This window comes from Rhipicephalus microplus, chromosome 9 (assembly GCF_043290135.1).
Source record: "Rhipicephalus microplus isolate Deutch F79 chromosome 9, USDA_Rmic, whole genome shotgun sequence".
NCBI classification, from domain to species: Eukaryota; Metazoa; Arthropoda; class Arachnida; order Ixodida; family Ixodidae; genus Rhipicephalus; species Rhipicephalus microplus.
Window position 1 is genome coordinate 29,463,830 of NC_134708.1, and position 13,234 is coordinate 29,477,063.

The window sequence follows — 13,234 nt, forward strand, 5'->3', positions numbered from 1 at the left end:
TATTTTTAAAAGCTATTTTTGATTGACACTGCACGCTGATATTATTACTTTTGATACGCACATCCAGGCATAATTGATTAGATGGAGAATCTGCGTATTTTTGTTGCAACCTTATATCTCCCGTTTTGTGACTTCTTGTTTATATCTAGCTTTCTTTATCCTACGTCTCAACATGAACCTGTACCGACTCACCCAGTGAAGCGCTTTACTTCAATTAACCATATATTATCTGTTATTGCAGGAATGTCTGCACAACACTACAGGCCCCAACTGCAACGAGTGCCTGCCAGGTTTCTATGGCAACGCGGTTCTCGGTTTTACGGATGACTGCAAGCCGTGCAGCTGTCCTCCCGGGGCCAGCCTGTACGACTTGCCCTCCGAGTGTCGAACGATCGTAACCCCAGCGGGGGAAAGCGACTACGTTTGTTTGGAATGCCCGCCAAACCATGCTGGCAACAAATGCGAAAGGTGTTTGCCTGATGTTTTTTACTGTTTCACTATTGTTGATAGGCGCTAAGTATGGAAATGGCTCAAACATAACTTTAGTCACGTTGTCACGCGCTAACCCTAAATTGCACACCACACACCGCTACGTCTTGCCACTCCTTCCAACCAGCCCGAACCCTCCCTTCCCCACACACGCAACCCCCACCACTCCAGTCCCAATGATGATGATGACGCCGTCACGTAGTGCCCTCTCTCGGCCAAGTCCCGATGATGATGACGCCGTCACGTAACGCCCTCTCTCGGCCACCCTCACAGGTCTCCCTCCCCTAAAAATGTGAAGCCACCACTACACATCGCCTGCAGCGTCATGGTACGGTGTCAGCTGATCTGCGTGTCTCACACCGTGGCGACGACCCGTTTTGGGGTCCACTAGAACAAAGTCATTCTGTCCCACACGTCTCACTGCCCGAAAGGGACCGGAACGCCGGGGTGCAAGCTTCGAGGAGAAGCCCTTGGTGGCATCGCTGAGGGAGTGGCTTTCGAGCAGAACAAGATCACCCTCCTGTATTGTCAGTGGCCGCCTGTGCTGGTCGTAGCGAGTCTTCTGAGCGCGCCACATGTGGTTTTGGTGTGTCCTGGAGAAATCAAGCACCTCCTGCAGACACTTGGAGACCTCAGTAGCAAATGCACGGTATGCTGTCGCAGGAGGCTCCGCGTCGTCTTTGGCCTCAGCCTGTGTCCATGGGGTTCTCAGCTCCCGGCCATAACAGAGGAAGGCAGGCGTGTAGACCGTGACAACGCCTTCAGCCGTGCGCATGGCCAGGGCGATTTCAGGGATGTGCTGGTCCCAGTCTTTGTGGTTGGAACAATAAGCCCTAAGGCACTGCTTGATAATGCCGTTGTGGCGCTCCACCATTGGCCCGGCAGGGCGGTACAGAACAGTGTGTCGGTCTTGTATGCCCCAATGCTCAAGGAGGCCCTTCCACAACCTGCTTACAAATGGCTTTCCATTATCACTTGAAATGGAGACAGGTGTGCCATGTCTGCAAAAAACCTGGATCATGCAGGCCACCACACTTTTGCTGTTTGCTGCCCGCAATAGAAAAAGTTCAATGAACTTGGTGAACTTGTCAATCACCACGAGAAGGTACTTGTGGCGTCGAGGTGTCATAGGCAAGGGCCCAATTATGTCCACGCTGAGCTGTTCCATAGGGGCAGTAGCCCATTGACTGCTCATCAGCCCTTCTGGCTTCTGCCGGTGGGCTTTGGTGCGCTGACAAACCTGGCAGCATCGCACATACTTGGATATGTCCGAGCGCATACCCAGCCACACGAAATTCTGAGAAACGCGTTTGAGGGTCTTAAAAAAGCCGGAGTGGCCGCTAATCGGGTGGTCATGGGACAGTCGCAGGACCAAGTTGCAGAGATGGTTTGGTAGCCAAGGTACTTTCCTGTTCCCTCGGTGCTGTACAAGCAACCCACTCTCTTCCATCTCGGTCGTCTCCGCCAGATCTTTTATCAAAGGTTGATCACTGTCAGTGGGCGGAAGCTTTCCTCCCTTCATCACAGTTCGTAGTTTTGACAGTATGGGGTCCTGCTCTTGTTCCTGGGCGAGGAGCCCTGCATCATTCAAGACAGTAGTGTCGTCCACTTCAGATGCTACAGCAGCTGCCTCAAAGCTGATTTGTGGGCTGGGCTCTGGAACAGCCATAGGGAACAGCGTCTCGTGTAGACTCGGGCTTGGAACTTCCTGGTGCTGAAGGGGAGCTCTGCTCAAGGCGTCGGCTGGCACATTTGCAAGACCCCGCCTGTGCTTGATTCTGCAGTTGAAACCTTGCAGCCGCAAAACCCAACGCTTTACACGTGGTGAGGCCTGGTCTGTGGTGAACATCCAGGATAGTGAGGAGTGATCACAGTGTACCTCAAACTCGGTGAACTCAAGGTATGGTCGGAACTTGTCCACTGCCCACACCACAGCCAGACACTCCCATTCTTGCACTGTATAGCGCTGCTCTGCCTCAGTGAGGACCCTGCTAATGAAGTTTATTGGACGCAGTTGAGCATCACTCTCGGCTGCCTGCAGAAGCACCGCTGCAATGCCGACTCCACTGGCGTCTGTTTCCACCACGAATGGTCTGTTGAGGTCTGGCAAGTTTACAACAACATCGTCGGCCAGGGACTGCTTAAATGCTCTAAAGGCTTCCTCTTGCTGCAGCTCCCACCGCCAACGTTGCTTTTTCTTAAGGAGTTCTGTGAGTGGACGTGCAGTGATAGAAAACTGAGGTATGAACCCTCTGTAATAGCCTGCCAGTCCCAGGAAGGCCTGCAGCTGAGTGTTGTTGGTTGAGGATAGTCCAGCACCGCTCGCACTTTTTCCTTGTCCGGCCTACACTGCCCGGGCGATATTTCATGGCCAAGGAACTTAAGGTATTGACAGCACACGTGCGCCTTCTCTGGGTTAATGGTCAGCTGTGCCGAACTTATCCACTTCAATACCTCCCGAACATGCTCAAGATGATCCTCTAGGGTCTCCGAATACACCAGGACATCATCAAGAAACGCCATGGCAAACTGGTGATTAATTCCCTCCAGTAGTCGGTCCATCAGGGTCTGAAACGTGGCAGGACCTCCGGCAACTCCAAAGGGCATTCTCATAAACTCGAAGGTTCCCCGATGGCAAATGAACGCTGTCTTTGGAATATCTTGCTCTTGAACAGGGATTTGAAAAAAACTTTGTGAAAGATCAAAACTTGAGAACCACCTGGCTCGTCCCAGCTGTGCCAGCAACCAATCAGTCCTCGGCATGAGGTAGACTGGCACCTTAGTGCGTGCATTTAGCTGGCGGTAATCCACAGCCATGCGGTAGCCACCAGACTTCTTCTCAACCAGGACTGGAGCACTGGCATGCTGACTTTGGCTAGGGCGGATGTGGTTCTGTGCCAGCAGGTCTTGAATGCAGTTGTCCATGATGGCCTGCTTCTTGGAATTCACTGGTCGCAGTTTGCATCAAACAGGTGGGTTGTCTCCCGTGTCTATGCGATGCTCTGCCAGGGTTGTGCAGCCCGGAGTTGTGGTGAAGATTTCGCTGAACTCTTCTAAAATGTGTTTCATGCGTGGGTCTAGGTCCGACGAGTAGCCGGAAATGATCACATTGCAGGCTGCAGTCGTCTCCGGCACACTGGCACACACAGTGGCATCGCTCTCAGCAAAAATGCAGCGCAGACTGTCTCCAAAATCATCCACTGCCTCTGGCTGTTCCTTAACGGCCTTGACAAACGGCACAATTCTTTGTGGTTCTGTGCCGACAGTCCACCCACCAAGTGACACGTGCAGAGAGATGCCACTCATCGTCAGGAAATCCCTACCAAGGACAACGTCACGGCACAGGTCAGGAACGCACAAAAACTGCTGTCTGCGGCAACCGGCAGCCCACTCGATCTGGCACTTCAGAGACATGGTTGACTGCGACCAGCCTGATGCCAAACGCAGCACGCGTACGTCTGCCTTGGGTTTGGCTCCAGAAGCTTGGGCCGCCGCCGCGGCGTGCGGTCCGAAGAAGTTTACACTTGAGCCTGTATCTAGCAGGGCCTTGAACGTCGACGACCCGATACGGACGTCTATAAGGGGCTCTTTGCCACCGGCTGTGGTCGCTACTTGGTGCGCACTGCCGTAGGTGCCCGCCGGGGCAGCACCTACCGCCACTGGTTTCCCGGGCACTGTGCTTGCAGGTGACCCGATCGCTGGCACCGGAAGCAAACGGGTGGCCCCATTCGTCGACCCGTGGCACAGTTATGAGATATGTGGCCGAATCCACCACAGCGATGGCACTGCACACACATGGCTCCACTCGCGGGCTCCTGCCGCGGCATCGGTCCTGGCCCGTAGGGTGAGAACGTAGGCGCTGTGTCGCACGAGTACTGTCGGTCCCGGCAGTACGACGGGTCTAGCGCAGCTGGATGCAGTGGCCAGTGATAAGTTGGCGGTGCCGGTGGGGCAGCAGCAAACGAAGCGAACGACGCCGTCGCCATAGTGTTCGGCTGCGGCAGTGAGCGATGGTCGGGGGCCTGGCTAGGGCGGAACGCCAGATCCCTGGCTACTTGGTTGCTCGGAAGGGGCGGTGGTCTGTACTGGAGGCGACGCCAAGCCCGCGCCATTAGGCCGTCGGCTGCCTTCACCAACTCAGCGAGGTCGTTGTAGGCATGCCCCTCCGCCAAATCTTGCAACTGAGGGTGCATCTGCCTCAGTACGCGCTGCACCTTCTCGGCTTCGGAGACCTCTTCCCCGATGCGGTCGTAAAAAGTAGCGATGGCATATATAAACTCTTTCAAATTTTCTTCCGGGTGCTGCGTGCACTGTTCGAGCTCCGCCTTCAGGCGACGCTTCGCGTCAATCGACGAGAACTCAGAGCGGAAGGCGGCGGTGAATTGCTCCCACGAGTCGAACCCGCGCACGAACCGCCACCACAACTTCGCGCCACCCTCGAGGGCAGCCGGTACCACGTGTGTCAGTCGCTTATCGGCGGCGACCCCCGTCACGAGGCAGAAGTTCTCCAAACGTTCAAGAAACTCCTCCGGCGACTGCAAGTCTCTAGCACCGGAGTAGCGGGGGAGGTGCGCAGCGGCGAGCCGAGGCGCAGAGTCGTCGGTGGCCCGAGGGGCCGCGCCAGTGTTAGCGGCCCCAGTCCATGCTCCCACGTGCGGAGCCGTGGGCAGCGGCGTCGCCATCACTCGATCGCGTACGACCGCCGCGATTCGTTCGCGCTCCATGGTGGAGCCGTCGGTGCCCAGCAACAGCTCTTCAACGAGACCTTGGAGCCTAGGCATGTCGTCCGCTGCTGTTGTCGGGCCTGAAGCCATCCCGGACGAGCCCCCACTTGTCACGCGCTAACCCTAAATTGCACACCACACACCGCTACATCTTGCCACTCCTTCCAACCAGCCCGAACCCTCCCTTCCCCACACACGCAACCCCCACCACTCTAGTCCCAATGATGATGATGACGCCGTCACGTAGTGTCCTCTCTCGGCCAAGTCCCGATGATGATGACGCCGTCACGTAACGCCCTCTCTCGGCCACCCTCACAACGTGTAAGTGTGTACACTTGAAAGGAGAAGGGAGTGAATGGTGAAAGCTTACTGAAGACGAGTACACAACAAAGAAACAGACACAAACAGGCTTTCTTCTTTCGTTGTGAGGGCATCTTCAGTGCACTTTTACCGTTCATAAATATGGACTGTTGAGATTCCTAAATTACCACCTCTGTGAACCCTCTAACTCCTTGAATTACTTGGTAAGACGAGGAGAGGAGGGAGGCAGAAGTTTGGGGTCCTCTAGTAGCTTCATTTTGCAAGGAGCTTGTGAGAGCTTGCATGTTTCGATTGAAATGGCAACAAAGGGTTCTCGCAATGCAGTCTAGTGACATTGTTGGCATCGCTTAATTCCAGTAGGAATGCACCTTTAGTAGTCTAGCTTCAATAATGGTGGCATCCAGGACACTCCCATTGAGAACGTGGCCAACTGAAAAAGAAGCCCCACCGCGGTGGTCTAGTGACTAAGGTACTCGGCTGCTGACCCGCAGGTCGCGTGATCGAATCCGGCTGCGGTGGCTGCATTTCCGATGGAGGCGGAAATGTTGTAAGCCCGTGTGCTCAGATTTGGGTTCACGTTAAAGAACCCCAGGCAGTCCTAAATTTCCGGAGCCCTCCGCTACAGCGTCTCTCATAATCATATGGTGGTTTGGGACGTTAAACCCCACATATTAATCAATCAATCAATCAACTGAAAAAGAAGGTGATCAGAAAGTTTCCATATGTATAGAAACTCATGCCTCCAATGCAACTTTTGTGTTCTGGCACTGTGTGTAGGTGTGCGGATGGCTTTTTTGGAAATCCTGCCATTCCTGGTGAACCGTGTCGGCCGTGTCGCTGCGGTCCCAATGCAGACACGTCTGTTCCCGGCTACTGTGACCACCGCACTGGCCGCTGCTTGCGTTGCCGTGGTAACACGGGAGGCTGGAATTGTCTCGAATGTTTGGATGGCTATTTTGGAAACCCTGCCACTGGAGACTGTCGACGTGAGTCCTCTGTCCCCTCGGACGTCTCTTTTAGAAGCCCTATTTGCCTCATTAACAGAGACCTATCTCATTAGTGGAAGCCTCATTAGCAGAGACCTGTGTTAAGAGGGGGTGTGCAGCAGGGGCAGGTTTGTTCGTGCGAGCTTTGCAAAGTTGCCCATTATTAGAAAATTTGATTCCAGAATTATTTAAGCTTTTTTGTAGCATGTATAATTGTCACTTCTTTATATTGGCGAGTGGCACATTATATCCAATAATTTGCTGTAATCATGGCCATTATGTCAACGTTTCACTGTGAGGTAATTACTGCTCGCTCTGGCTTTGCTTGTCAAACAGGCATCACTGTGACTGTTAGGCTACATGAACTATAAAAACACCCCAATAGTAGAGCGCCACGCTACAAAAACTAGCTGGATGCTTTCGAAGATAATGCCACGTCTCTCAGTCATCTAGGTGATTGTTTGTTATGTAAACTATTTTAATGAGTGATTCAGAGGGGGCCATCACCTTGGGTTGTTAAATGAATGTTCTACACATCAGCCCAGTTGTTTTCATGCCGGTAAGTCTGCTGTTTTGTATCTGTAACAACTAAATGAACACTTGTAGAGTTGAGGATACACCCAAGATAGTAGCACGTAAACACATTGTCTACATAGTCCATTGGTGCGCACGGCAACATATGCACAAAGTGGCCAGACAAGTGCCCGCACGTGTGAACAAAATCAAAGTTCTTAGACGTGCATGAACAGTTGTAGTAATTGTCTTCACAATGTCGGTCTTTCATCATTCCAGCATGCGACTGCAGCGTGACAGGCTCTATCAGCCAAGTGTGCAACAAGACAACTGGACAGTGTCCCTGCAAGCCAAGCTTCTCGGGACGCACATGTGACAGGTGTCAGGTGAGCCGTGCGAATCAGTAGAACGGACGGGGGCTTAATTTTCTTTCCTTAGTTCGACAACGATAGCAAAATGAGCAGACAGTTAAGCAAAAGAAATAAAGAACGGGGAGGAAATTCGGCGCTGTTCAACTGACCGGAATTAATAATGGAAAGAGAAATGACCCAAAGGATAGGCAACTTGTCATCATTGAAAACTAAGCCCACAACCTCTGTGGTGTGCATGACAGCCTATAATAGAGCAGCGGTGGCTTATCCCTATGTTCATCCTTCTAAATACTTGTGTATACTTCATGAGCCTAGAAAGATATTTGTAAGAAAATTAAGCTGATTGTCTACTCGTGGACAAAAGGGTTTTTAGTAGAGATAAGAATAAGACTGAAGAAAGACAAAGAAACACGGTCATTGCTAATACTTAGTAATTGTAATGGGGACCATCTCTACTCATGGGTATGGTGGCTATAAGAAAGATGGTTTTAAATCATCGGTATCAATGATACGTGGTCTTATGAGAAAGCAACTGGCCAGTAAACATGAAATTTTGGAAGTTTCTGTTGATGTCACCACATTACTGTATTTACTTAAATGTAACATGAATCTTTTCTTCCAGATTTTTGTTACCTGAAATCGACCTTCCCATTACAGTCGAATACTGATATTCAAGTTGTATAAAAATTGCAACGATGCTCACAGTTGTTATGTTCAATTTTTTTTCTCCGTGGAAAGTCACTCCTCGCTTTACAATCATGGTTGTGTTACAATCTAGTAATTTCGGTGTGCACCAACTTTTAAAGCTGCTTCAGACCTAGATTCTTTGCTTCATGCATACTTTCATCTTTTGTCAATAAGGATGGCTTTGGAGGTGTGGAGCGTGGCTGCACCCCCTGCCGTTGCAACCTGCAGGGCTCGGTCTCTGAGCGCTGCGACCCGATCACGGGCAACTGTATCTGTCGTCCCGGGGTGTTTGGTACCCTCTGCGATTCCTGCCTTGAAGGACACTATGGCTTCTCTCTGCATTTGGATGGCTGCAAATGTGAGCTGTTTGGAGCCTATTGAATCGCATATTGTGCTATGTGCAGTCTAATGCCCGTGTAACACATTTATGATACCTTTGCAACGAAGTACCGTAATTACTCGAATCTAACGCGCACCTTTTTTCCGGTTAAGCGAGTTCATAAATCGCATGCGCGTTAGAATCGAGTACGAACAAAAAAAATTACGGCCAATCTATTGCCATCGGCAAATCTAAAATGGCCGCCCCCTACGTGCGTCGGCATGGCGCGTCGTCCATTTCTGCCTATGTGTTTCTCATGTGCGGCACTTCGTACGTGTGCTGAGGAGTTCGTCATCTAGTAGTGCATTAGCATCGACGGCGTGGAATGGCCGACTCCAAAAACGCGAGTGCACCACGATGCCGCTTTTAAAAGAAAAGTCATCGCGTGTGCAGAAACGGACGGAAATCGGGCCGCATCGCGGTCGTTCGGAGTTCCCGAAATGTGCGTGCGGGACCGGCGGAAACAAAAGCAGAAGATTTTCGACAGCAAAGCTTTACGCAAAGGCTTCAGTGGACCACAGCAGGGTCGGTTTACGCAAATTAAAGAGCTGCTCGGCGAGTATGTGCTTCAGCAGCGAGCAGCACAGCGGCCCGTGACGGCAGAACTGCTCCAAGTGCGGGCTATGCAATTAGTCTTAGAAAAATGTCTAATGCGGAGCCAGTTTTAAGCGAGCAGGTGCTGGCTAACTAACTTTATGAAGAGAAAAGGCTTTTCCCTCCGAAGGGGAACATGCATATGCGAAAAGTTTTGCGGAGGAGTACGATGAAAAGCTTCACAGTTTTCAGAGGTTCGTCCTAAACTTGCGGCGCAACAACGACTACCTGCTTGGGCAAATCGGGAATGCCGATAAGACGCCTCTTTACTTCGACATGCCTGGCAACACAACCGTCGAGAAGAAGGGGGCGAAGCAAGTTCGCGTGCTGACGTCGGTCCACGGTAAAACTACAGTGACGGCAATGCTCTGTTACACGTCAGATGGGCACAAGCTTCGTCCGTACCTCATATTTAAATGGAAGACGCTCCCGAAAGGAGTCGTTTTTTCGAGTGGTGTGATCGTGTGGGCCAGCGATAAAAAATGGGTGCGCGTTGCAATCGATGTCTTATCGTTTTTTTTTTTTTTTTTCGCGGTGGAAATCGGGTGCGCGTTACAATCGAGGGCGCGGTAGAATCGAGTAAATACGGTACTTGGAACGTTTATTGTAATTGTCGCATATGCTTGAATGCTCATGTTAAGCTGGCATGTGAGGATGCCTTGACTACATGGATAGTTTTATTATATATGCATGTGACTGTGCCGACAACTTGGAGTGAAGGAATCGTAGAATTGGCAAAGAAGCTAGCTAGGCTGTCCTGTTTGGTTCTTTACATGCGGAGAGTGAAAGAGACACAAAATGCGAGTTTAGAACATCCACATGTGCTAAGAGTATTTGCAGTTGATAACTTCACTCTGTGACATTTTTTGTACTGTATTAGAACTCTTACGGCTTTCAGTGCTGGGGGTCACGCAGGCCAGGCTCTCGGGACCTTTGCTTTTCTGGAAGTCTGAATAGTCGGACCTCTAAGGCTAGTCAGTAGTGCATGGAGGTGTTCATTGTTGCTTATAGACCATTGCATTACTGGTTGGGGAGTTGTTTCGTCATCAGAGTTCAGAGTTGTGTTTTTCTTCCATCTTAAGAAACGGCAATCCTAAGTTTTCTGCTCTATATAATGAGCTGAAACGACACCTGGAATCGCGTTAAATCTATGTTCCTCGTTGTTCTACCAGGGTGTGGCTGTGACCCTCACGGATCCCTGAGTCCCGAGTGCGATGAAAACACTGGGCAGTGTCCCTGCAAACCCAACGTTGTGGGCCGCACCTGTGATCGCTGCAAGGTGCGTGTGTCTCTTGCATTTGAACGTTTATTTGCCAAGCCATTGTTAACCACCATTAGCCATCGTTTAGTCAATGTTGGCTAATTCTGGCTGACATCACCTTTTTTTAAACTGCTAGCTAAGATTATCGGGTGATAACCAGTGCTGTAGCAGGCAAGTAAACATCTCTAGTGCAGTGCTGGCCACCATTCATAAAATTTGGGGGTGCATATACAAATACATGATTTGTATTTGTATATGAGTTGTATATCATATGTGTTTCTACTTGTCTGTGATTGGCAGTTGTAATTTCTTATATTTACATGCAAGATATGCTCTTGCATGTAAATATGCGTGTTATAACATAGTAAGCATGGAAATTGGGCCTGGCACCCCCTTGCCAACTGCTGTCTTTTTTTTTTCCTGTAATACAGTCATATTTTAAATATTGAATACAAACATAACAAATTATAAGCTATACTGAAACGAAATAAGAAATAGTGTTGCTATTTGTATAAAGTTACGAACATACGTAATGAATTTTCAAATATAATGAATAAGGTAGAAGTTTGTGGGAAGATGAAATTTTAAAGCAATGAAAAACACTCCGAACACGAGATGTTGCTGGAGCCCGTGCTAGACCAAGCAGCCTTACCGTCTTAAAGGCTGCAACTGCCTACCTCCCATCATAAAGATTTGTCATTGAATACAACGTAGCTACTCTGACGTCCCTTAGAACTTCGCTATGGCAAGGCTTGACTGTAAACTGTCTCATCTCCACCAGAGCTTCGAGCTTTCAGGTTTGAAATGCATTGCCTCTCCGCCTTTCTGTGCCTGCAGCCTGGGTACTGGAACCTGGCGTCACCTGGTGGATGCGAACCCTGTCACTGCAACACAACCGGCTCTGTGAGCACGCAGTGCGACGACAGGACGGGCCAGTGTCCATGCAAGCCTGGCGTTGGAGGAACAGCCTGCGACGTGTGCCTGCCAGGATATTTCCGGTTCTCCCATCACGGCTGCAGAGGTCAGCACAATATGTCCAGAATACGTAGGAGGTTCCTTATTGCCAGCTATAAGGCAACATTTAACTGACAAGTGTTCCCTTCAGTATCAGCTGAACTAGACAAAGAAGCTGAGTCCAGCTTTAGCCAGTTAAAGTGCAGTAGAACTTTATACAAGAATTTACGAACACTTCGAACGGCATGGCTGGTTCCTGCAAAATTCAACTTATATGTAGCAAAGTAAATTAGCAAAGACCTTTCGAATTCGAAGTTTTAGACAAGGTTTATGGTCAATATATAGGTTCTTTGTTTTTAAATGTTGTATTGTGTTGTCTATTGTTTTGACACTTCTCCAAAACTTTATTATATGGCCAACGCCAACGTAAGGCCAATGAGCCCTTCTTCTTGCTGGCGTGTGAAGACAGCATAAGAAACAGTTGGTAGAGGTGTGAGGTCTACACTGATGCACAATGCCGCACTGTCATTTGGCACGGCATTCAGGAATGGACTTGTAATATGTATTTATGTGGCTCAACTGTATTACCATGTCAGAGAAATAGTGGTTTTACAAATGTAATAGCATGGAATATGCTGTAATGCATCTGTATTTGTCATTGTTTTGTGTATTTGTTAATCACCGCTAACACTCTGTATTGTCCTGTGTATAGTTTTCTCCTTTCAATAGAAATTCAGTTGATGGTGTCAGCTTTTTTGTCTTTTTTCTTTTTCACATCTTATCTTTCCTTGCTGCTCCAAAAATGAGTCATATCAACAAGATTAGCACCTTGTTGATAAGTTTTCGTGGAAAAAGACTCATTGTGCTAAGAGGCACTGGTGATTGTGACGTTAACCATGACAGCACTAGCTGTGGATATTCTGAAAGAGAGATGCGACGGTTTTGAAATCAAAAGCACATGTGCGATGTGTTCTTTCTGTTAATTTTTTCTTATGCAGCTTGTGAGCCGTGCGAGGCACCGGGACATGTCTGTGATGAGGAAACGGGTCGTTGCATCTGCCCCAAGAACACAGGTGGTCCTCGGTGCAACCGCTGCAACACCGGTGCCTGGGGTTATCACCCAGTAGACGGCTGCAAGGTGCTTACTTGACGTCAGTTAACAAAAGATGCGGCAGATGTGTTCTTCAAAAACATTAAAGATGGAAGAAGTTTAGAAGCTTCAAAAGCTAGGAAAGGGTGAGGGGCAGTGAGTGGGGCAATGCAAGAGAAAGAAGAACTTGATTTGCCAAGTTGATGCGTTTTGCGTGAGCATGCAAAGTGGACGTTCACAAACGGAAAAAAAAATCCGCATTCACTAATTTGCAGCACAGTCGCCACAAAATCTTACAGACTCCTTAAAAAAAAAAAAAAAAAAAAAAAACTCCTCGGTTCAAGAAAAAGCCATTCTAGTTCAAGATTATAAAATGGGGCCGATGATTTTCCAGGGTGTTTGTTCCACTGTCAGGCGACTAGCACATTGCAGCCCAAGGGTGAATTCATGAACAACTTGAAGCACACTGACAATAAACATGGCAAATTGGTTGAGTGAAAGCTCAAGGAAGTTTCATTTCAGGGAAAAGTAGTCATTCCCCTTTTTTCCTTTCACTTTGGGAACATTCGCTTTAGGAATATTTTACTGCAATACAATCATGAGGTGATTAGGCTAGCTGTTTAAAATTGAAAAAATTGTTGATAGAAGCGTGTGACTCCTTAGTCCAATAATTTCTTTCCAACCTGCATTTTTTTAGGGTTGAACAAAAATTTTTAAATTTCTTTTCGAGCCAACAGGCCATTGAAAAGCACGCAGGAATATAATGGGGACTGTAAGCACAAGGGTCTTCACAAGAGACACTGGGTTTCATTTGTTGGGTACACACATTTTGCTGTCTTCCTTGAAAATGTGTTCTTTTTGGTCC

At 49.0% G+C, this 13,234-nt stretch overlaps 1 protein-coding gene across 3 annotated transcripts in view; it reads left to right on the top strand.

Moving 5' to 3' along the window:
• wb (wing blister) overlaps positions 1 to 13,234 on the top strand; it is a 399,222-nt gene that overhangs the window by 319,073 nt on the left and 66,915 nt on the right. For all 3 annotated transcript variants that reach the window (XM_075873404.1, XM_075873405.1, XM_075873403.1), the window contains 7 exons: positions 242 to 468; positions 6,312 to 6,520; positions 7,313 to 7,419; positions 8,266 to 8,449; positions 10,237 to 10,343; positions 11,163 to 11,346; positions 12,278 to 12,417. In XM_075873404.1, coding sequence (XP_075729519.1) covers positions 242 to 468; positions 6,312 to 6,520; positions 7,313 to 7,419; positions 8,266 to 8,449; positions 10,237 to 10,343; positions 11,163 to 11,346; positions 12,278 to 12,417 — 1,158 coding nt within the window. The remainder of the gene's footprint in view (positions 1 to 241; positions 469 to 6,311; positions 6,521 to 7,312; positions 7,420 to 8,265; positions 8,450 to 10,236; positions 10,344 to 11,162; positions 11,347 to 12,277; positions 12,418 to 13,234) is intronic.